General features: G+C 38.3%; 2 protein-coding genes across 2 annotated transcripts; one reads left to right on the forward strand and one right to left on the reverse strand.

Moving 5' to 3' along the window:
- Positions 1-9,756: 9,756 nt before the first annotated feature.
- Positions 9,757-13,312, reverse strand: tmem242 (transmembrane protein 242). The gene is made up of 4 exons (XM_079180835.1): positions 13,225-13,312; positions 12,481-12,581; positions 10,466-10,603; positions 9,757-10,372 (listed from the first exon to the last, which is right to left on the reverse strand). Exons 1-4 carry the CDS (start codon positions 13,304-13,306, stop codon positions 10,268-10,270), a joined length of 426 nt encoding a protein of 141 aa, XP_079036961.1. The 5' UTR covers positions 13,307-13,312; the 3' UTR covers positions 9,757-10,267.
- Positions 13,313-14,969: 1,657 nt separating this feature from the next.
- Positions 14,970-24,214, forward strand: LOC306711745 (palmitoyltransferase ZDHHC14-like; the record flags this gene model as incomplete). The annotated part of the gene is made up of 9 exons (XM_079180762.1): positions 14,970-15,271; positions 16,782-16,942; positions 18,247-18,390; positions 18,783-18,920; positions 20,541-20,579; positions 21,442-21,575; positions 21,771-21,880; positions 22,783-23,284; positions 23,786-24,214. 9 exons carry the CDS (start codon positions 14,970-14,972, stop codon positions 24,212-24,214), a joined length of 1,959 nt encoding a protein of 652 aa, XP_079036888.1.
- Positions 24,215-25,466: the final 1,252 nt, after the last annotated feature.

Raw genomic sequence — 25,466 nt, forward strand, 5'->3', positions numbered from 1 at the left:
GACGAAACGGAGGAAAAGCACTCGCTCCTCATTGGTGAACTCCTCCAGGCTACCTAATGTTCATCAGGCCTTATCCCGCCTTTCTGTCCTGCTGTAAAACTGTCACCTTACTCTCCTGATATCAAAGCCTTTTTGTACTACTGCACCTGACCTGCATATAGTTTGATTTATTTTAGGTACTGAAGTTGTAAAAGTTCCTTTTAAAAGAAAATGCCTTTTGTAAATAGTAATTACTGCAATTTAAATATTTTCCTTTATTGTTTTTATATTATGCATATAAGAACATGAAAGTGTATTTTATTACAGATGTATTGTTTTTACCTTGTTTTCATCGGTCAGTTTATGTATTGGATGCTTCTGGACTTCTGTGTGTTCAGTGAATTATGTGCAAATGCAGTAAAGAAAAGAATTTAATGATGAAACCCAATTGTGTTTTTTCAGTTTGTTCTACTGGGGTTAAAGTCGAAAAACAGTCAAAAAAGTCATTCAATCAGGAGAGACTTCATTAGAATTTCACAATAATTTATTACACATTGTACAAATGTGAATAGTGCAACGTCTTTGGCGATTGGACTCCATCCTGAAGGAAGACAATCGATGTTGATGAAGGGAGTTGCTGCGGAGTTATAAACAGCATAGTATAGGATGTCGAAAAAAGTCATGAAAAAGTCAGTGTACCATGTCGAAAAGTCATAACTTTACTTAAGTTACTTTATTTTTAAAGTTGCTTTTTTAGTTACTTTACTTTTAAAGTTACTTTTTTAGTTACTTTACTTTTTTAGTTACTTTTAAAGTTACTTTACTTTTAAAGTTACTTTTTTAGTTACTTTTTTAGTTACTTTACTTTTTTAGTTACTTTTAAAGTTACTTTACTTTTAAAGTTACTTTTTTAGTTACTTTACTTTTTTAGTTACTTTACTTTTAAAGTTACTTTTTAGTTACTTAACTTTTTTAGTTACTTTTAAAGTTACTTTACCTTTAGAGTTACTTTTTCAGTTACTTTACTTTTAAAGTTACTTTTTTAGTTACTTTACTTTTAAAGTTATTTTACTTTTAAAGTTACTTTTTTAGTTACTTTACTTTTTTAGTTACTTTTAAAGTTACTTTACTTTTAAAGTTACTTTTTTAGTTACTTTACTTTTAAAGTTACTTTTTTAGTTACTTTACTTTTTAGTTACTTTTTTAGTTACTTTACTTTTAAAGTTACTTTTAAAGTTACTTTACTTTTAAAGTTACTTTTTTAGTTACTTTACTTGTTTAGTTACTTTTAAAGTTACTTTACTTTTAAAGTTACTTTTTTAGTTACTTTACTTTTAAAGTTACTTTTTTAGTTACTTTACTTTTAAAGTTACTTTTTTAGTTACTTTACTTTTTTAGTTACTTTTAAAGTTACTTTACTTTTTTAGTTACTTTTTTAGTTACTTTACTTTTAAAGTTACTTTTTTAGTTACTTTACTTTTAAAGTTACTTTTTTAGTTCCTTTATTTCTATTTGAAAAACTCTTATTCCGTATCCCTGTAGTGTTGATTCAGAGTAAGCACTGCATTAATTACAACACCTTGCACATTTGGAAAACCAAAACTACACATATCTTTAATTTCAACCAACATATAAACAGTACAACCTGTAAACCTTACAGGTTTGGCGAATAGAAGTCTGTGTTCAGTGCATAATGTGCATGGCATGGGAGAAGATACATTCATCACCAGGTTGACCACAGCTGGCCGCTTCACTCCTCTGTGTCAGAGCTGTCTGCTGCGTCGGTGTTGTGGGTCAGCATGTAGTTGTTGATGGAGGGGCAGTTGTGGATGGAGTAACGCAGACGCTCAGCGAGGATGGCCTGGCTCGTGTAAGGGGGCAGGCGAAACAGGAAGAAGCAGGTCTGTGCAGTAGGGAGGCCGTTGACGGGCTGTAGGACATGATAGGGGGAAAAAGTTTAGTAGTTTGTACTATTGATATGTTTGCCCTCGTCAACAGGCTCGTTATTTCCGTTAGCGATGACCTCACCCTATCAACCTTGATGATTTGGAACTTCTGCGTGATATCAGCTGGGTTGGAAGGCAACCTGGACCGGCCAGAGACGAAACGGAGGAAAAGCGCTCGCTCCTCATTGGTGAACTCCTCCAGGCTACCTAATGTTCATCAGGCCTTATCCCGCCTTTCTGTCCTGCTGTAAAACTGTCACCTTACTCTCCTGATATCAAAGCCTTTTTGTACTACTGCACCTGACCTGCATATAGTTTGATTTATTTATAGGTACTGAAGTTGTAAAAGTTCCTTTTAAAAGAAAATGCCTTTTGTAAATAGTAATTACTGCAATTTAAATATTTTCCTTTATTGTTTTTATATTATGCATATAAGAACATGAAAGTGTATTTTATTACAGACGTATTGTTTTTACCTTGTTTTCATCGGTCAGTTTATGTATTGGATGCTTCTGGACTTCCGTGTGTTCAGTGAATTATGTGCAAATGCAGTAAAGAAAAGAATTTAATGATGAAACCCAATTGTGTTTTTTCAGTTTGTTCTACTGGGGTTAAAGTCGAAAAACAGTCAAAAAAGTCATTCAATCAGGAGAGACTTCATTAGAATTTCACAATAATTTATTACACATTGTACAAATGTGAATAGTGCAACGTCTTTGGCGATTGGACTCCATCCTGAAGGAAGACAATCGATGTTGATGAAGGGAGTTGCTGCGGAGTTATAAACAGCATAGTATAGGATGTCGAAAAAAGTCATGAAAAAGTCAGTGTACCATGTCGAAGTCATAACTTTACTTAAGTTACTTTATTTTTAAAGTTGCTTCTTTAGTTACTTTACTTTTAAAGTTACTTTTTTAGTTACTTTACTTTTTTAGTTACTTTTAAAGTTACTTTACTTTTAAAGTTACTTTTTTAGTTACTTTACTTTTAAAGTTACTTTTTTAGTTACTTTACTTTTTAGTTACTTTTTTAGTTACTTTACTTTTAAAGTTACTTTTAAAGTTACTTTACTTTTAAAGTTACTTTTTTAGCTACTTTACTTGTTTAGTTACTTTTAAAGTTACTTTACTTTTAAAGTTACTTTTTTAGTTACTTTACTTTTTTAGTTACTTTTTTAGTTACTTTACTTTTAAAGTTACTTTTTTAGTTACTTTACTTTTTTAGTTACTTTTAAAGTTACTTTACTTTTTTAGTTACTTTTTTAGTTACTTTACTTTTAAAGTTACTTTTTTAGTTACTTTACTTTTAAAGTTACTTTTTTAGTTACTTTACTTTTAAAGTTACTTTTTTAGTTCCTTTATTTCTATTTGAAAAACTCTTATTCCGTATCCCTGTAGTGCTGATTCAGAGTAAGCACTGCATTAATTACAACACCTTGCACATTTGGAAAACCAAAACTACACATATCTTTAATTTCAACCAACATATAAACAGTACAACCTGTAAACCTTACAGGTTTGGCGAATAGAAGTCTGTGTTCAGTGCATAATGTGCATGGCATGGGAGAAGATACATTCATCACCAGGTTGACCACAGCTGGCCGCTTCACTCCTCTGTGTCGGAGCTGTCTGCTGCGTCGGTGTTCTGGGTCAGCATGTAGTTGTCGATGGAGGGGCAGTTGTGGATGGAGTAACGCAGACGCTCAGCGAGGATGACCTGGCTCGTGTAAGGGGGCAGGCGAAACAGGAAGAAGCAGGTCTGTGCAGTAGGGAGGCCGTTGACGGGCTGTAGGACATGATAGGGGGAAAAAGTTTAGTAGTTTGTACTATTGATATGTTTGCCCTCGTCAACAGGCTCGTTATTTCCGTTAGCGATGACCTCACCCTATCAACCTTGATGATTTGGAACTTCTGCGTGATATCAGCTGGGTTGGAAGGCAACCTGGACCGGCCAGAGACGAAACGGAGGAAAAGCGCTCGCTCCTCATTGGTGAACTCCTCCAGGCTACCTAATGTTCATCAGGCCTTATCCCGCCTTTCTGTCCTGCTGTAAAACTGTCACCTTACTCTCCTGATATCAAAGCCTTTTTGTACTACTGCACCTGACCTGCATATAGTTTGATTTATTTATAGGTACTGAAGTTATAAAAGTTCCTTTTAAAAGAAAATGCCTTTTGTAAATAGTAATTACTGCAATTTAAATATTTTCCTTTATTGTTTTTATATTATGCATATAAGAACATGAAAGTGTATTTTATTACAGACGTATTGTTTTTACCTTGTTTTCATCGGTCAGTTTATGTATTGGATGCTTCTGGACTTCTGTGTGTTCAGTGAATTATGTGCAAATGCAGTAAAGAAAAGAATTTAATGATGAAACCCAATTGTGTTTTTTCAGTTTGTTCTACTGGGGTTAAAGTCGAAAAACAGTCAAAAAAGTCATTCAATCAGGAGAGACTTCATTAGAATTTCACAATAATTTATTACACATTGTACAAATGTGAATAGTGCAACGTCTTTGGCGATTGGACTCCATCCTGAAGGAAGACAATCGATGTTGATGAAGGGAGTTGCTGCGGAGTTATAAACAGCATAGTATAGGATGTCGAAAAAAGTCATGAAAAAGTCAGTGTACCATGTCGAAAAGTCATAACTTTACTTAAGTTACTTTATTTTTAAAGTTAATTCTTTAGTTACTTTACTTTTAAAGTTACTTTTTTAGTTACTTTACTTTTTTAGTTACTTTTAAAGTTACTTTACTTTTAAAGTTACTTTTTTAGTTACTTTACTTTTAAAGTTACTTTTTTAGTTACTTTACTTTTTAGTTACTTTTTTAGTTACTTTACTTTTAAAGTTACTTTTAAAGTTACTTTTTTAGTTACTTTACTTTTTTAGTTACTTTTTTAGTTACTTTACTTGTTTAGTTACTTTTAAAGTTACTTTACTTTTAAAGTTACTTTTTTAGTTACTTTACTTTTTAGTTACTTTTTTAGTTACTTTACTTTTAAAGTTACTTTTTTAGTTACTTTACTTTTTTAGTTACTTTTAAAGTTACTTTACTTTTTTAGTTACTTTTTTAGTTACTTTACTTTTAAAGTTACTTTTTTAGTTACTTTACTTTTAAAGTTACTTTTTTAGTTACTTTACTTTTAAAGTTACTTTTTTAGTTACTTTATTTCTATTTGAAAAACTCTTATTCCGTATCCCTGTAGTGTTGATTCAGAGTAAGCACTGCATTAATTACACCTTGCACATTTGGAAAACCAAAACTACACATATCTTTAATTTCAACCAACATATAAACAGTACAACCTGTAAACCTTACAGGTTTGGCGAATAGAAGTCTGTGTTCAGTGCATAATGTGCATGGCATGGGAGAAGATACATTCATCACCAGGTTGACCACAGCTGGCCGCTTCACTCCTCTGTGTCGGAGCTGTCTGCTGCGTCGGTGTTGTGGGTCAGCATGTAGTTGTCGATGGAGGGGCAGTTGTGGATGGAGTAACGCAGACGCTCAGCGAGGATGACCTGGCTCGTGTAAGGGGGCAGGCGAAACAGGAAGAAGCAGGTCTGTGCAGTAGGGAGGCCGTTGACGGGCTGTAGGACATGATAGGGGGAAAAAGTTTAGTAGTTTGTACTATTGATATGTTTGCCCTCGTCAACAGGCTCGTTATTTCCGTTAGCGATGACCTCACCCTATCAACCTTGATGATTTGGAACTTCTGCGTGATATCAGCTGGGTTGGAAGGCAACCTGGACCGGCCAGAGACGAAACGGAGGAAAAGCGCTCGCTCCTCATTGGTGAACTCCTCCAGGCTACCTAATGTTCATCAGGCCTTATCCCGCCTTTCTGTCCTGCTGTAAAACTGTCACCTTACTCTCCTGATATCAAAGCCTTTTTGTACTACTGCACCTGACCTGCATATAGTTTGATTTATTTATAGGTACTGAAGTTATAAAAGTTCCTTTTAAAAGAAAATGCCTTTTGTAAATAGTAATTACTGCAATTTAAATATTTTCCTTTATTGTTTTTATATTATGCATATAAGAACATGAAAGTGTATTTTATTACAGACGTATTGTTTTTACCTTGTTTTCATCGGTCAGTTTATGTATTGGATGCTTCTGGACTTCCGTGTGTTCAGTGAATTATGTGCAAATGCAGTAAAGAAAAGAATTTAATGATGAAACCCAATTGTGTTTTTTCAGTTTGTTCTACTGGGGTTAAAGTCGAAAAACAGTCAAAAAAGTCATTCAATCAGGAGAGACTTCATTAGAATTTCACAATAATTTATTACACATTGTACAAATATGAATAGTGCAACGTCTTTGGCGATTGGACTCCATCCTGAAGGAAGACAATCGATGTTGATGAAGGGAGTTGCTGCGGAGTTATAAACAGCATAGTATAGGATGTCGAAAAAAGTCATGAAAAAGTCAGTGTACCATGTCGAAAAGTCATAACTTTACTTAAGTTACTTTATTTTTAAAGTTGCTTCTTTAGTTACTTTACTTTTAAAGTTACTTTTTTAGTTACTTTCCTTTTTTAGTTACTTTTAAAGTTACTTTACTTTTAAAGTTACTTTTTTAGTTACTTTACTTTTAAAGTTACTTTTTTAGTTACTTTACTTTTTAGTTACTTTTAAAGTTACTTTACTTTTAAAGTTACTTTTTTAGTTACTTTACTTTTTTAGTTACTTTTTTAGTTTCTTTACTTTTAAAGTTACTTTTTTAGTTACTTTACTTTTTTAGTTACTTTTAAAGTTACTTTACTTTTAAAGTTACTTTTTTAGTTACTTTACTTTTAAAGTTACTTTTTTAGTTACTTTACTTTTTTAGTTACTTTTTTAGTTACTTTACTTTTAAAGTTACTTTTTTAGTTACTTTACTTTTAAAGTTACTTTTTTAGTTACTTTATTTCTATTTGAAAAACTCTTATTCCGTATCCCTGTAGTGTTGATTCAGAGTAAGCACTGCATTAATTACAACACCTTGCACATTTGGAAAACCAAAACTACACATATCTTTAATTTCAACCAACATATAAACAGTACAACCTGTAAACCTTACAGGTTTGGCGAATAGAAGTCTGTGTTCAGTGCATAATGTGCATGGCATGGGAGAAGATACATTCATCACCAGGTTGACCACAGCTGGCCGCTTCACTCCTCTGTGTCGGAGCTGTCTGCTGCGTCGGTGTTGTGGGTCAGCATGTAGTTGTCGATGGAGGGGCAGTTGTGGATGGAGTAACGCAGACGCTCAGCGAGGATGACCTGGCTCGTGTAAGGGGGCAGGCGAAACAGGAAGAAGCAGGTCTGTGCAGTAGGGAGGCCGTTGACGGGCTGTAGGACATGATAGGGGGAAAAAGTTTAGTAGTTTGTACTATTGATATGTTTGCCCTCGTCAACAGGCTCGTTATTTCCGTTAGCGATGACCTCACCCTATCAACCTTGATGATTTGGAACTTCTGCGTGATATCAGCTGGGTTGGAAGGCAACCTGGACCGGCCAGAGACGAAACGGAGGAAAAGCACTCGCTCCTCATTGGTGAACTCCTCCAGGCTACCTAATGTTCATCAGGCCTTATCCCGCCTTTCTGTCCTGCTGTAAAACTGTCACCTTACTCTCCTGATATCAAAGCCTTTTTGTACTACTGCACCTGACCTGCATATAGTTTGATTTATTTTAGGTACTGAAGTTATAAAAGTTCCTTTTAAAAGAAAATGCCTTTTGTAAATAGTAATTACTGCAATTTAAATATTTTCCTTTATTGTTTTTATATTATGCATATAAGAACATGAAAGTGTATTTTATTATAGACGTATTGTTTTTACCTTGTTTTCATCGGTCAGTTTATGTATTGGATGCTTCTGGACTTCTGTGTGTTCAGTGAATTATGTGCAAATGCAGTAAAGAAAAGAATTTAATGATGAAACCCAATTGTGTTTTTTCAGTTTGTTCTACTGGGGTTAAAGTCGAAAAACAGTCAAAAAAGTCATTCAATCAGGAGAGACTTCATTAGAATTTCACAATAATTTATTACACATTGTACAAATGTGAATAGTGCAACGTCTTTGGCGATTGGACTCCATCCTGAAGGAAGACAATCGATGTTGATGAAGGGAGTTGCTGCGGAGTTATAAACAGCATAGTATAGGATGTCGAAAAAAGTCATGAAAAAGTCAGTGTACCATGTCGAAAAGGCATAACTTTACTTAAGTTACTTTATTTTTAAAGTTGCTTCTTTAGTTACTTTACTTTTAAAGTTACTTTTTTCGTTACTTTACTTTTTTAATTACTTTTAAAGTTACTTTACTTTTAAAGTTACTTTTAAAGTTACTTTACTTTTAAAGTTACTTTTTTAGTTACTTTACTTTTTAGTTACTTTTTTAGTTACTTTACTTTTTAGTTACTTTACTTTTTTAGTTACTTTTAAAGTTACTTTACTTTTAAAGTTACTTTTTTAGTTACTTTACTTTTAAAGTTACTTTTTTAGTTACTTTACTTTTTTAGTTACTTTTTTAGTTACTTTACTTTTTTAGTTACTTTTAAAGTTACTTTACTTTTTTAGTTACTTTACTTTTTTAGTTACTTTACTTTTAAAGTTACTTTTTTAGTTACTTTACTTTTTAGTTACTTTTTTAGTTACTTTACCTTTTTAGTTACTTTTAAAGTTACTTTACTTTTAAAGTTACTTTTTTAGTTACTTTACTTTTAAAGTTACTTTTTTAGTTGCTTTACTTTTTAGTTACTTTTTTAGTTACTTTACTTTTTAGTTACTTTACTTTTTTAGTTACTTTTAAAGTTACTTTACTTTTAAAGTTACTTTTTTAGTTACTTTACTTTTAAAGTTACTTTTTTAGTTACTTTACTTTTTAGTTACTTTTTTAGTTACTTTACCTTTTTAGTTACTTTTAAAGTTACTTTACTTTTAAAGTTACTTTTTTAGTTACTTTACTTTTTTAGTTATGTCGTGTGTCGTTATGTGACACACTGAATTGGATTTACACGATGTGGTCTATACTTGATATAGAGCAACATAATGCATGTTTGCGCGTGTTGTCTAGCGCCACATAGTGGATACAGGAACTGGTGAAATATTTGCACTACATAATTTCCAGTGTCACACAGTCCAATCATTAAAAATAAGTCTAACTTGTGGGCTCGCTGTCTGATGGTCGCAGATATTTATGGCCGCTTCTGCCGGCATCCCGCCAGTACCTCCGACGTGCGGGAGGATACGAGGGCCCGTACATCGCTGCTTGCAGCTTTAATTGTTATAAAGTTATGACCATGACTAGGAGTTCCTCTCAATACACACAAGGTAAATAGCTCCTACACTTCCGCTTGTACTGCGATAATATATTTAACTTCCTGTAGAAGACAAGAATCAGTTGATCCGGTTTAATATGTGATAAATTCATACCTACAGGAAGTTGAACCATAATGTTGCGCAGCACTGATGTCCAGTACATAGTGACGGAGATATTTGTGGACTGTTCACCACAAACACAAGATTCATTCCAAGAGTTTGAATCTAAAACACAGGAAAGAGAGAAGCGATCAAAACTATTTAAGGTTTGGTTTCATGAGTAAAGTAATTTTGGAAATAGTCAGAATATCTGAATTTTACATGACGAATGTAAATAGATTTTGTTGTAAATTGAAGAGGAAATATATAATATACATTTTAAAATAAAGTGATTTAAAGGTCAGTTTTACGAGAAATACGTCATAATTCTCTCATGTTTATGGTGAGTCTTGATATTGAGTCCTTGTGATGTGAGAAACATGAAAGAATCATTTAATACGATTATGATGTCAAACCTTATTTATTTATTTTATATTATTAGATTTTGAACATTGAAATAGTCAATATATTCTGTATGGTGGCCTGTTTGGGACACGTTTAGACTCTGACAATGTTTCACTTTATTTTGTTCTTCCAGCGTTCATGATGCAGAAGTAAAACTTCATCATTTCCTGTTCGTCTCCTGGGAAATAAACTACATTTTTAACAAACTACAATTCCCAGAAATCAGCTAAAATCCTCCGTTTTGTGTAACATGTGAGCATCGCTAATGTTAGCATGCTAGCATGCTAAGAAGGTGCTCAAAGCTTCAGATCCAGAACCAGGAGGTCGCTTTGACTTGAAGACAGAGTCCCAGTCCAGATCCAGAACCAGGAGGACACTTTGACTTGAAGACAGGGTCCCAGTCCTGATCCAGATCCAGTAGGTCGCTTTGACTTGAAGACAGAGTCCCAGTCCAGATCCAGGAGGACACTTTGACTTGAAGACAGAGTCCCAGTCCAGATGTTCAGATCCAGAACCAGGGGGCCATGTTTACTTGAAGACTGAGTCCCAGTCTACAGGTTCAGATCCAGGTGCCTCGGAGGTCTTTGGGACGGTCGGGAAGAGGGACTGCATCTTGTGTCTGAACTCTGATAACTGAAAGAGACGCAGAAGAAACGTGTACATTATATATACATATACAGTATATATATATATATATTAATATATATTAATACTACAGAAACGTACGCTGTGAACTCCGAGGACTTTCCAGACTGTGAGGCTGAGCAGACCGACTCCACACCAGGCGTACAGAGAACCCCAACCCAGAGCCCTGAGGGCCACAGACGCTCCGCTCTCTGGGGCCGCCGCCGTCGCTGCTACGCCCTGCAGAGGAGCCAGACAGTGAACGCAACGTCAGAACCAGAGTCAGTGAACGCAACGTCAGGAACCAGAGTCAGTGAACGCAACGTCAGAACCAGATTCAGTGAACGCAACGTCAGGAACCAGGGTCAGTGAACGCAACGTCAGGAACCAGGGTCAGTGAACGCAACGTCAGGAACCATACATATAAACGGTTACCTATAAGCGGTTACATATAAGCGGTTACATATAAACGGTTACATATAAACGGTTACCTATAAGCGGTTACATATAAACGGTTACATATAAACGGTTACCTATAAGCGGTTACATATAAACGGTTACATATAAGCGGTTACATATAAGCGGTTACATATAAACGGTTACATATAAGCGGTTACATATAAACGGTTACATATAAACGGTTACATATAAACGGTTACCTATAAGTGGTTACATATAAGCGGTTACATATAAACGGTTACATATAAGCGGTTACATATAAACGGTTACATATAAACGGTTATATAATATAACATATAAACGGTTACATATAAACGGTTATATAAGCGGTTACATATAAACGGTTACATATAAGTGGTTACATATAAACGGTTACATATAAACGGTTACATATAAACGGTTACCTATAAACGGTTACATATAAGCGGTTACATATAAACGGTTGCCTATAAGCGGTTACATATAAGCGGTTACATATAAGCGGTTACATATAAACGGTTACATATAAACGGTTACCTATAAGCGGTTACATATAAACGGTTACATATAAGCGGTTACATATAAGCGGTTACATATAAACGGTTACATATAAGCGGTTACATATAAACGGTTACATATAAACGGTTACATATAAACGGTTACCTATAAGCGGTTACATATAAGCGGTTACATATAAACGGTTACATATAAGCGGTTACATATAAACGGTTACATATAAACGGTTATATAATATAACATATAAACGGTTACATATAAACGGTTATATAAGCGGTTACATATAAACGGTTACATATAAGTGGTTACATATAAACGGTTACCTATAAACGGTTACATATAAGCGGTTACATATAAGCGGTTACATATAAACGGTTACATATAAGCGGTTACATATAAACGGTTACATATAAGCGGTTACATATAAACGGTTACATATAAGCGGTTACATATAAACGGTTACATATAAACGGTTACATATAAACGGTTACATATAAGCGGTTACATATAAACGGTTACATATAAGCGGTTACATATAAGCGGTTACATATAAACGGTTACATATAAGCGGTTACATATAAACGGTTACATATAAGTGGTTACATATAAACGGTTACCTATAAGCGGTTACATATAAACGGTTACATATAAACGGTTACCTATAAACGGTTACATATAAACGGTTACATATAAGCGGTTACATATAAACGGTTACATATAAGCGGTTACATATAAACGGTTACATATAAGTGGTTACATATAAACGGTTACCTATAAACGGTTACGGCTCAGCGGTTACATATAAACGGTTACCTATAAACGGTTACGGCTCAGTGGTTACATATAAACGGTTACATATAAGCGGTTACATATAAACGGTTACATATAAGTGGTTACATATAAACGGTTACCTATAAACGGTTACGGCTCAGCGGTTACATATAAACGGTTACATATAAACGGTTACATATAAACGGTTACATATAAACGGTTACATATAAACGGTTACGGCTCAGCGGTTACATATAAACGGTTACATATAAACGGTTACATATAAACGGTTACATATAAACGGTTACATATAAACGGTTACGGCTCAGCGGTTACATATAAACGGTTACATATAAACGGTTACAGCTCAGCGGTTACATATAAACGGTTACCTTACTAAACCAGCCCGGGCTCTTCTTCTTGGCCAGAGCCAGCGTGGAGCTGAATCCGGCCATCATCCCTACAGACGCCACCGCGGTGAGGAAGGCTGCACCTGCACACAGGAAGTGATACGTGAGCATCACAAACACACACGAGGGGTCAAATCTACTGAATCAGAACATAATGTATCTCCATAGAAACTACTTTAACCACATTTATACCTCTGGTTTAAGAAACAAACTCATTTAGCGAGGCTTTACTCACCAAACACAGCAAACTGTTTACGATCACTTTGACTTTCATGTGAACAAAAAGGTATTTAAGATTTTACTTTATTTATTTTAACTCTGACTTGAGGACAAATCAAAGCAGATGTGAGTTTAAATGATTAACACAAGAGCTGCTTGTTAATCAGATAAACAGTCAAGATGTCATGTGACATTCTCTTAAACATTAAACATTAAACATGAAACAGATGTTGACTGTTGTCTGGCATCACAGCTGTGTCTCTGCAGGATGAAACTAAAAGAATATAAAATATAAAATAGATACTAGTCTTCTTTCATTTCAGCCGAAACCCTGAAGACACAATGTTATTTCCGTGTACAGAGAGAAGGTTCTGCAGTGAAAGGTTTGAACTGGACTCTGGTGTGAACAGCTCGACATCACTGTGACCTCAGACAGAAACAACGTTAACAAATCAAAACAAACGGTTAAACTAAGCTAACAAGCTAACATGCTAACTGGTAACTTAACTTTTAATGTCCGCAGTTTGGCCTCTTCGTCCCTTTCTGCTTCTTCTACGGTCACGGTCGTGTTTCTATCTGCTGCCGCCATGTTTGTTTCAGTCCGTCAGCGGAAAGGTGACCGGATAGAAACACGCTTAGCTAGGAACCTTCTACGTGTTGTTTTTCATTATGAAATATGAATGTATACGTGTCGTAGTGAAGATGTACAAACGTACAGTTAAGTATGGTTTGTTATTTTGTTTTATTTTTTACATTTTGAAGTATCTCTTTATTTTACGGAGGAAACATGGAGACGGACTCCTGAACCAAAGATCGTCTAATGTTGAACTCTGTTTGCTCTCCGGGGAAGATAAGAGGTCTTACTCTCTTTAATAAAACTATCCCGGTTTACAATTACATAATAATTACATATAGATTATCTATAATAGCTTGTGTTTATGTACACATTTGATCCAATAATTAACTTAAATAGTCAAATAAATGTAATAATTCTAGCTGTATAAATAATATCAAACTTAAATATTCAAGTAAAGTAAAAATACCTAAAAATGAAGTGAAGTACTTATAATAGTAATATAATAAATATAATAAATGTAATAAATGTAATAAATATAATAAATGTAATAAATGTAATAAATATAATAAATGTAATAAATATAATAAATGTAATAAATATAATAAATGTAATAAATGTAATAAATATAATAAATGTAAAATCAGTGTTATTACTGAACAAAGCCAAAGGTCTATTTATAAATGTGTGTATTTATGTTTGTACTTTATTTGTATTTTACTTCGTATTTCCTACAAGTTGGGTTATTATAGTATATTTGTGTGTATATGTAGACTTCTGTGTATTTGTTCTTTCTTTTATATTTCATTGTTCACACATATATAATATTTATGTAACATTTGGTCTTTGTTTTATTTTCCAATAAAGAATAGAGGTAACTGTTATTTATTTATTTTTATTTACATATTTCTAAATCATATCTGATGTATGAAACAATAATTTAGTTCATCTCATTTTGACATAAAAGATGTTAATTAGAAATACAATTATTTTTAAACAAATATAATAAAATGTAATATTAATAGAAGAGAGTTTAGATACACATGTGTAACAGTCTGTTTTTAATTATTCTTTGATTTTAGGGAACTAAAATACAGAACTACAAACCAATCCAAGTGAAGTTTTGAAGCAGATTATTAACTGAAGGTGATGTTGATGTAAATTGATTGAATTGGTTCATTTATCAGGTGTTTCTTTTTTCGGGACAGAGTGGCTCCTCTGGCTCGTAGAGGATCTGTGCAGGCTGAGTCCAGCAGGTCTGCGGAGGTTCAGGATGCTCTTCACGTTCTCCTCTTCCTCCTCCTCTTCCTCACTGACCCCCCTGAAGCGCCAGAGCAAAGCCGCCGTCCGTCTCCCGATCCGGACCCGGATCCCTCCCGGTCCCGTCCTGCAGCCGGTCTCCTGAACCTGAACCGGATCCGTTATCCCGCTGCATAATGTGAGGGGGACGCTTCACGGGGGTGTTGTGATGCTGGGTCGGTGGATTTATTTTTGGGACCTCGCGCGCGTGTTTGTTTACGAAATATGACAAAATAAAATAAAAACATGTGATTTTATTTGATTTAGTCTCCAGACTCGAGGATTCACCTGAACCTCCGGAGAGCCTGAACGCACCGCAGCAGCAGCACGCGCACAGCTAAACATCTTCACTCACCTGTCCGCTCACCTGTGAGGACACATGTCTCAGATCCACCATGCGGCTCTGGACCAGCACCACCACAACCAGAACCAGTACAACCAGATCTGCACCCGCAGCAGCAGCAGCGGCTCGTGCCCGGCCCCCCCCACCGCCACCACCGAGGCACTGGAGCCCACCTTCCCCGGCCAGAGGAGCCGGACCCCCCGCAGGAAGTGGCAGCTGTTCCCGGGAAGGAACCGGTTCTACTGCGACGGGAGGATCATGATGGCGAGGCAGACCGGGGTCTTCTACCTGACCCTGGTCCTGATCCTGCTCACCAGCGGCCTGTTCTTCACCTTCGAGTGAGTGGACTCACACACACACACACACACACACACACACACACACACAAACATACACACACATACACAAACACATAGACACACACACATAAAATATAAAATATGTGTATTATGTATATTTGATTAACATATTTATATATTATATATTGAAAACATGTGGAAACCTTTAACTGGATGATAAAATTGTTCTTTTTTCTTTAAATCCTTTAAAATGAAACATTTGAGAAGAAGAATTGTTTTTATTTATTTCCTCTAAACTCCTCCTCAGGTCATTAAACCCTCTACATTCCCAGAGATAAATAAATAAATGAATAAATAAATATATAAATATAACAGTAGAGTATCTGTGTCCTTCAGGAATGTGACTCTAGATATTTTTCAACCAAACCTCCGTCTGATTTATCTTCACTGTTTCAGTTCTCTGATTCGTCTCCATGGATGTAGTCTCAACAAACAGTGTGTGTGTGTGTCTCTCTGTGTGTGTGTGTGTGTGTGTGTGTGTCTCTCTCTGTGTGTGTGTGTGTGTGTGTGAAAGAGAATAAAAAGTCTAAAATACAGACGGAATAACGTGCAGACATTCACAGTATGAAGAACATCAATCATAAGAACCCAATAATCAGATGTGACATCAAACGTCTGCTGACTCACCACGTGGCTGTAGTTCCTTTAATAAACCGGAGGTATGGAAGCCCAGAGGGGACTTTATTCAAATGACAATGTGACACAACATGTTTCATTTTCTGTTTGTTATTTGAGTGAAAATGAAAATGAAAATGGTGAATTATCCAAATTTCCGTCTCACATTTTTTGTGACAATATTAAAATCGAAATGGAAAACACATTTGATTTCGTAATCCGCTGTACGATATTCACATTAATAGTGAAATGCATTAAAAGCAATGTGACCTTCTATAGAAGCATTATTTAAGTCACATTCAAAATTAAAATACATTCTCTAACCAGAAACTGAACAACAATGAGATCAACCGTCAACAATATGCAGACGACCTCCGAGTTTACCTCTGAGATACTGAAACACGTTCAACCAAAGTAACCAATTAAACTCTAAAGTTATCGTCTTTGGCCCAAAAGAATAAAGAATCAAAACAGATAAAACAAGTTCAACTGTTTAAAATCAATCACTGAAAAGTTCATTTGATCTTTGACCTTTAATAACGTGACCTGAAGGTGAAACCCTGTGTCGTCTTTCCGTTGTCAACACCAGAGACCTAAATCTCGTGTCCTCGTTGTCCTCTTGTCCTCGTGTCCTCATGTCCTCTTGTCCTCGGTGTCCTCGTTGTCCTCGTTGTCCTCGTGTCCTCGTTGTCCTCGTTGTCCTCGTGTCCTCTTGTCCTTGTTGTCCTCTTGTCCTCGTGTCCTCGTTGTCCTCGTTGTCCTCGTTGTCCTCTTGTCCTCTTGTCCTCTTGTCCTCGTTGTCCTCTTGTCCTCGTTGTCCTCTTGTCCTCGTTGTCCTCTTGTCCTCTTGTCCTCGTTGTCCTCTTGTCCTCAGCTGTCCCTTCCTGGCGTCCAACCTGACGCCGGCCATCCCGGCGGTGGCCGGCGTCCTCTTCGTCTTCGTGATGGGGATGCTGCTCCGGGCGAGTTTCACCGACCCCGGCGTCCTCCCCCGAGCCACGCCGGCCGAGGCCGCCGACCTGGAGAGACAAATCGGTGAGGAAGGTTCATCTTCATCTTCATCACAACATTGAATTGGGTGATGACGGTCTAAGTGGGTGACTGAGGCCCCCGGGACCCCTTTGGGCTGCTGGGTTTTGACCTCATCGATCCTGTTCAGGCTCAAACAAAGATGTTGTATTGGAGGAAGAAACGGCGCTCTGTCATCTCTACATTTACTAAAAAGTGTTTCTGCCTTTAGTGATGTAGGTTTACACCACCGACCGAACGGCCAACACAGTCCAGCAGCTTGAAGTTTAGTCTGGTTTTGATTTTTGCATAAAGTCTGGATATTTTTCAAGCACTCAGAGTTTGACATTTAACTGGATTTGGTGTGTTGAACATTTAATAACTTCCTCTCAGAGGTTTTGAATCTCTGAGTCCGACAGAAGCTGTGAACCAGCTGCAGAATGATGTGCTCACTGAAGACTGAGTCACGACAGGAAGTCTTTCTGTGTCTTCAGACCTTCATGTGGATGAATCAGTTGTTTCCACAGAAACTGAACGTCGCTGTCGCAGCTCTCGGATCTATTTTTGGAAACCTCTTATTGTTATTATTTTTTTTATTTATTGATTTTTTTCACACTGGGTCCAGAATCTTCTGAGCTGTCAATCACAGCAGAGCCGGAGCTTTGGAGGAACGACCAAATATGGAGAGAAGAAGAAGAAGAAGAAGCTCAGCTCAGTGTGTGAGAGGACGGACGGAAATAGATTCTTTCACTAGTTTGTTTTATTTGGTCAGGAATTTATTCTGTGACGCACAGCTTCAAACAACAGCCTCACTTCCTGTCTAAAGACGGACAAGAAAGTGTTCCCAAAGGCATTACCAGACACAGGCCCCCGGGGGCCAAAGTGTCAGGGGGCCCCCTGGCCTTCACCTACAAATGTCATTCAAAGTAACAACTTGGTAGAGACACAAAATGACCACAAAGTGACATAAGAGGACTTCAAAGAGACGCAAAACGACTTCAAAGAGACGTAAAACGTCTACAAGAGATGTAAAACAACTACAAAGAGACGTAGAACAACTACAAAGACGTAGAACTACAAAGAGACGTAGAACAACTACAAAGAGACGTAGAACTACAGAAACACAAAACAACTACAAAGACACATAACATGACTGTAAAGAGACACAAAACTTGTATGTTTTGTATCATAAACTGCTGTCCCAAAATAAAGTTTTTTTTAAAAGGTAAACTTTAAGGGGGAGATCGATTCATTTCACTAGAATCTTTTCAACAGGACGGGTCCACCGATGTTGTCTTTGTTTATTAGTGTTTGTTTGTTTGTGTCCTCAGACTCGGCCGGCTGCTCCAGACCGCCTCCTCGCACCAGAGAAGTCCTGATCAACGGACAGACGGTCAAACTGAAATACTGCTTCACCTGCAAGATCTTCAGGCCGCCGCGAGCGTCTCACTGCAGCCTGTGTGACAACTGTGTCGGTCAGTGTAGATATTTATACCGTGTTGAAGTACTCCAGTACTCCAGGTACTAGTACATTTACATGAAGTACTTCTGTGTTCCATGTTCTTTAATTTATATGTTTATTCTAAGCTTTAAATGCAGGACTTTGCTTAAAGAGTCTTATCTCAGTGTGGTATTAGTACTTTTACTGCAGTAAACGTCATGAAAGCAGTTTAAACATTGTTTTAGTTTTAGTTTTATTGAGTATAAAGCTGTAACATTGTTTTAGTTTTATTGAGTATAAAGCTGTAACATTGTTTTAGTTTTATTGAGTATAAAGCTGTAACATTGTTTTAGTTTTATTGAGTATAAAGCTGTAACATTGTTTTAGTTTTATTGAGTATAAAGCTGTAACATTGTTTCCTGTCAGAGCGTTTCGACCATCACTGTCCGTGGGTCGGGAACTGCGTCGGCCGGAGGAACTACCGCTTCTTCTACCTGTTCATCCTCTCGCTCTCCTTCCTCACCATCTTCATCTTTGCCTTCGTCATCACACACGTCATCATCAGTGAGTAACACCGCCTCCACACACACACACACACACACACACACACACACTCACACACACACACACACACTCACACGCACACACGCACTCACACACAGACACACACACTCTCACACACTACACACACACACACACACACACTCACACACACACTCACACACACACCACCAACCACATAAACCCCACAGACCCCATAAACACCACAGTCCCCATAAACCCCATAAACACCACAGTCCCCATAAACCCCATAAACACCACAGACCCCATAAACCCCACAGTCCCCATAAACCCCATAAACTCCACAGACCCCATAAACCCCACAGTCCCCATAAACCCCATAAACTCCACAGACCCCACAAACCCCATAAACACCACAGACCCCATAAACCCCATAAACACCACAGACCCCATAAACCCCATAAACACCACAGACCCCATAAACCCCATAACCCCACAGACTCCCACAAACACCACCAACCACATAAACCCCACAGACCCCACGAACACAACAGACCCCATAAACCCCATGAACACCACAGACCCCATAAACCCCATAACCCCACAGACCCCCACAAACACAACAGACCCCACAAACCCCATAAACACCACAGTCCCCATAAACCCCATAAACACCACAGACCCCATAAACCCCATAAACCCCACAGACCCCACAACGGGAAGGATAAATCTCTCCCTCCACGTCTTCCTGGAAGGAAGTTGAAGGCTGATGATTGATTTTGTGTCTCTGATCTAAAGTCTCCTGGTTCTCCCCCCGTTGTGCGTCATCGCTCTATTTCTGTGCGTGGAAGCTGCTGATGTTGTTTTCCTAACAAACAGGAAGCTGGAGGCTTCAGACCAACAACCGGCCGACTGTGTGACATGAACCCGTGTGTTCCTCCTTCTCTCCTGTTAGCAGCAGAGCTATAAAAAGATCTTGACTTGAATCTACGAGATGTACGCTTACAGATCAGTCACGCTGTGCTCATCACTGCTGTTTACTCTCAAGTACAATTTAGAGGTACTTGTACTTTACTGAAGTATTTCATTTATACTTCTACTCCACTACATCTCAAAGGGTACTATTGTATGTTTTACTGCATTTATCTGACAGCTTCAGCTACTTTACAGATTCAGATGAATAAATGATGATGTATTAATATACATTAAACTACCAGCAGTATATAAAGTAAATGGGCTACAAGTACCTCAAATGTGTACTTAAGTACAGTACTACAGTAAATCTACTGAGTTACATTACACCAGTGCTTTTTGGGGCTTAACAATAAATAGTAAGAGAAAACATAAGATAAGAAACTGTCAAGAAACATAAATATAAGATATGAAAACATTATAAAACATAGATATCTGTTTTTAAAGTGAGAGGGCTGCTTCATATATTAGTTTAAAAGCTGAAAAGACGACAAAGACACACAAAATGACCACAAAGAGACACAAAACTTGTATGTTTGTAACATAAACTGCTGTCCCAAAATAAAGTTTTTGTAAAGGGTAAAATGTAACGGAGAGGTTGGGTCACTTCACCGGAGTCGTTTCCGTCAGAAGAGGACGGATCACCGACGTGTCTGTTAATAACCTGAGCAACGCTTTCTGTCTCTGCAGGATCCAACCGGACGGGTTTCCTGAGCGCGCTCAGAGACAGTCCGGCCAGATATCCTTCCACCTGGAGCGTCTAAATACTCCTGTCTGACATGTGTTCGAGTGTTTCAGATAAATCCATGACTGACGCAGTCAACAGCCTCAATACGACCCACAATGCATTGCCAAGGTCAAACTTCTGTCACGCGCATTTACAATCGACTCCGCCATCTTCTTCTGTTTCTACTGTTTCTTCTGTTTCTACTGTTTCTACTGTTTCTACTGTTTCTTCTGTTTCTACTGTTTCTTCTGTTTCTTCTGTTTCTTCTATTTCTACTATTTTTACTATTTCTACTGTTTCCTCTGTTTCTACTGTTTCTACTGTTTTGTCTGTTTCTTCTATTTCTACTATTTTTACTATTTCTACTGTTTCTTCTGTTTCTTCTGTTTCTACTGTTTCTACTATTTCTACTGTTTCCTCTGTTTCTACTGTTTCTACTGTTTTGTCTGTTTTAGACAATGTAACGCTTTGTTCACTGTGCAGTTCTGTCAACACAAACAGGAAGCGGTTAGCGCTCCTGTTTGAGCCGGTAGCTATCGGAAGCTATCGGTAGCTATCGGAAGCTATCGGTAGCTAACGGTAGCTAACGGTAGCTAACGGAAGCTATCGGTAGCTATCGGTAGCTAACGGTAGCTAACGGAAGCTATCGGTAGCTAACGGTAGCTAATCCCAGAAACCAAAGAGAACCAGTGGAAGTTGATTACGGTTAAGTTTTCTCTTTCCTCTTTGAAATAAGGAAAGGCAATAAACAATTAAAACGATATAAACTATTAACTATTAACAGTTTCCTGTCTGCCGAGTAAAATAATTTTAAATTTGAGCATTTAGTTTTTTTGGTTTTGAGGATTTTTAAACTCCAAATAGTCACAAGTTGGTCCTTGACCCTGTTCTGCACCGTGCTGGAGGTGGTGGTGTGTTTCTTCTCCATCTGGTCGATCGTGGGTCTGTCGGGGTTCCACACTTACCTCATCAGCTCCAACCAGACCACCAACGAGGACGTGAGTTTACAAAACAGCGGTCCGAGGACCAGCAGGGTGTCCCTGAGATGGCGGCTGGAGGACCGGCGACTATCATTTACGAGAAAAATAATATTGTGTAACCGTGTTTTGATGTGGTCTTGATATTTAATGGCTCTGATGAACTGAACCAACATTCTCTGTTTCGGTCCTGGTCTTCTCCTGGTCCTGATCCAGATTAAAGGGTCCTGGTCCACCAAGCGAGGGAAGGATAACTACAACCCCTACAGCTACGGAAACATCCTGACCAACTGCTGTGCTGCTCTGTGTGGACCTCTGCCGCCCAGGTCAGTAACACAGCACAGCACTAAACTCTGCACTAAACTCAGCACTAAACTCAGGACTAAACTCTGGACTGAACTCTGGACTAAACTCTGCACTAAACTCAGCACTAAACTCTGGACTAAACTTTGGACTAAACTCAGCACTAAACTCAGGACTAAACTCTGGACTAAACTTTGGACTAAACTCAGCACTAAACTCAGGACTAAACTCTGCACTAAACTCAGCACTAAACTCAGGACTGAACTCTGGACTGAACTCAGCACTAAACTCAGCACTAAACTCTGGACTGAACTCTGGACTAAACTCAAGACAAAAATCTGCCTAAATGCCTAAACACTGGACTAAACTCTGTAATAAACTCTGGACTGTCCTCAGGACTACAATCAGTACTAAACTCAAGATTAATACCAGGACTAAACTCAGGACTGAACTCAGGACTTTAATCAGGACTAAACTCAGGACTACCCTCTGGATGTAGTTTGTTGCTTTCCACCACTGTACTTGCATCTTATCTTCCTCCTCCTCCTCTTCCTCCTCCTCTTAGTGTGTTTCGGTGTTTAATGAGGACAGTTTTCAGTTGAGACCTTCTTCGCAGTAATTAAACTCCTCTTCCTCCTCCTCTTGGCCTCCTCAGAGATCATTCTCTCCCCTCAGCTGTTCACTCTTTCTTCTTCTCTGCTGATGAAAGTCAGTTTATCCTCCGTATCTTCTGCTGTCAGCGGTCTTCATCATTACTGAGGACGTATTCAGTAGAACTCATTCTGTTATTATTTAATGTTTTCCTACTTTAATGTATTCTCTGTTTATCATGGACTTTCCTCGTCTATTGTATTTTATCAGAACATGGTGTCAATAAAGTTTGAATTTGAATGAAAGTGAATAACTGAGACTGTCTGTGTCCCAGTTTGATTGACAGGAGAGGTCTGATCCCGTCTGACACGCCACAGACCGTCTCCCAGTCCAACCAGTGCAACCAGTGCAACCAGTGCAACCAGTCCAACCAGTCCAACAAGTACAACCAGTGCAACCAGTCCAACCAGTGCAACCAGTCCAACCAGTGCAACCAGTGCAACCAGTCCAACCAGTGCAACCAGTGCAACCAGTCCAACCAGTCCAACCAGTGCAACCAGTCCAACCAGTCCAACCAGTGCAACCAGTGCAACCAGTCCAACCAGTCCAACCAGTGCAACCAGTGCAACCAGTCCAACCAGTCCAACCAGTCCAACCAGTGCAACCAGTCCAACCAGTGCAACCAGTCCAACCAGTACAACCAGTCCAACCAGTCCAACCAGTGCAACCAGTTCAACCAGTCCAACCAGTACAACCAGTGCAACCAGTCCAACCAGTGCAACCAGTCCAACCAGTCCAACCAGTCCAACGGGACCACACAGCACCACAGTCGCATGGTAGGTGGAGGACGACATCACTGACCCGTCATTATATTATATGTTTTATATATTATCTATAAATCAGACGGACTCACGAGAAGCTACAGTCAAATCTAAGAAACCGGAGAATAAAAACACATCACGTCAATAAATAAATATCAATAACCGTTAAAATAAATAGTTCTTAACGTTTATTTCATTATCCCCTCAGCTATAATAAAATGTTCTTTGTGATACATTTACATATTTTTGTTAAATATAATCTAATACATTATATTGTCTTTTTAATGAAACTACCGTCATTTTAAACAGTAACATACTGTTAAAAAGTCTTAGTTTTTAGAGTTGTTAAACGTGTCAGAGGTTGTGAATGCGTTTCCCTCTCTGTAGTATTTATCTGTCATCGTTTATGTCAGAATGTTCTAACCAGCAGCACCTGAAAGGTGAAGGTCTCAGCTGAGTTCTCTGTGTGTCTCCTGTCTCCTCGTGATGAGTCCTTTTCTCTGAATGTCTCCTCAGTGTGATCGGGATCAGTGCCTCCAGAGCACCAAGTTTGTCCTCCAGGCCGCCGCCACCCCTCTGCTCCACAGCGACCCCGTGGTCCTGGCCCCTCTGCCGGCGAAGACCACCAATCTGGGGGGCCCCTGCGCCTACCTGGCCCCCTCCCAGCCCTCGCTGCCGTCCTGCGGGGGGGACGTCCTGACCCTGAGGGACACCGACTCCCACTGCCACCGCCACCTCCGCCACCACCGCCATCACCACCACCACCACCACCACCAGTTCGTCAGCCCGGAGGAGACGCCCTGCTCCACCCTGCCGTGCCCCGCCCACCTGCACCTGCACCCACACCTACCTGTCCCCGCCCCCGCCGCCCTGTACGACCCGGCCAGTCAGGACGCTCTGCACGAGGACTCGGTCAGAGGACTCGTCAAACTCAGCTCCGTCTGAACCCGTCGTCTCTCTACGTTAATTCACCTCAGACTTCCTCCTCCGACCTGTGAAGCGTTTCCTGTCTGAGGTGTTGAAGCAGAAACACACTTTGTGAACATACGAAGACGAACACGAAGCGTGGGATTATTTTCTGCTAAAACTTTGATGGAAACTTGAGTCCGCACAGAGTGCAAACTCTCTTAGAAGAGAAGCAGAATCACATTTTGACCAACAGGCGATTTCACTTCATCACAAACATTACGTCGTTTTAAACCCTCTGGAGTCCAGCTTCACTTTCATTAATATTAACCAACTTTCTCTGCTTTTGTCTTTCTTTGTCGTCTTTCTTTATTGTCTTTCTTTGTTGTCTTTCTTTGTCGTCTTTCTTTGTCGTCTTTCTTTATTGTCTTTCTTTATTGTCTTTCTTTGTCGTCTTTCTTTGTCGTCTTTCTTTATCTTCTTTCTTTATCTTCTTTCTTTGTCGTCTTCCTTTGTTGTCTTTCTTTATTGTCTTAATTTGTCGTCTTTCTTTATCTTCTTTCTTTATCGTCTTTCTTTGTTGTCTTTCTTTGTTGTCTTTCTTTGTCGTCTTTCTTTGTCTTTCTTTGTCGTCTTTCTTCATTGTCTTTCTTTGTCGTCTTCCTTTGTTGTCTTTCTTTATTGTCTTTCTTTGTTGTCTTTCTTTATTGTCTTTCTTTGTCGTCTTTCTTTGTTGTCTTTCTTTATTGTCTTTCTTTATTGTCTTTCTTTGTCGTCTTTCTTCATTGTCTTTCTTCATTGTCTTTCTTTACATCACAACATGTCGCCCAGGATAAGCTGCTCCACTGCCAAACTTCTTCTTATTTAAGTTGATCAGTGTTTATGTGGAACAAAGAGAACCGACCCGATGAGAATCTTCAGGTTTTCATTGTTCATGAGTTCATGATTTTGTGTCGGACGAAGCAACATCACTGCCAGATGTTCAGCTGGAGGTCACATCTGTAAAGAATCACCACACTTAGTAAAGTTAATCCACTCAAAGTGTTCCGCCTCAAGTTCAACTGTGGTGAACTTTAAGCTGTGAACCGGTTCTATTGAGGTTCTATTGAGTATTAACGGATCCTGATGGGGTTTTAAAGAACCTTCAGAAGCCCCCGTGGCAGCTGACTTAAAAACAATAAATGCCTTATTTTTTATTTAATTTATTTAATGTATAAATCTGACGAGACAGAGACCGGATCACCCGACAGTGAAACATGAAGCTCAGAAAAATGACAATAATCACTAAACC

Source organism: Pholis gunnellus, assembly GCF_910591455.1.
Source record: "Pholis gunnellus genome assembly, chromosome: 19".
Lineage (NCBI taxonomy): Eukaryota > Metazoa > Chordata > Actinopteri > Perciformes > Pholidae > Pholis > Pholis gunnellus.

Excerpts from the sequence above, each read along its gene's own strand:
- tmem242 (XM_079180835.1), bottom strand. The coding sequence starts at position 13,306 with ATGGCGGCAGCAGATAGAAACACGACCGTGACCGTAGAAGAAGCAGAA. Across the intron at positions 12,582-13,224 it reads CAAACTGCGGACATTAAAAG|GTGCAGCCTTCCTCACCGCG; the intron begins TTAAGTTACCAG and ends TCCTGTGTGCAG. Across the intron at positions 10,373-10,465 it reads AAGTCCTCGGAGTTCACAGC|TTATCAGAGTTCAGACACAA; the intron begins GTACGTTTCTGT and ends CGTCTCTTTCAG.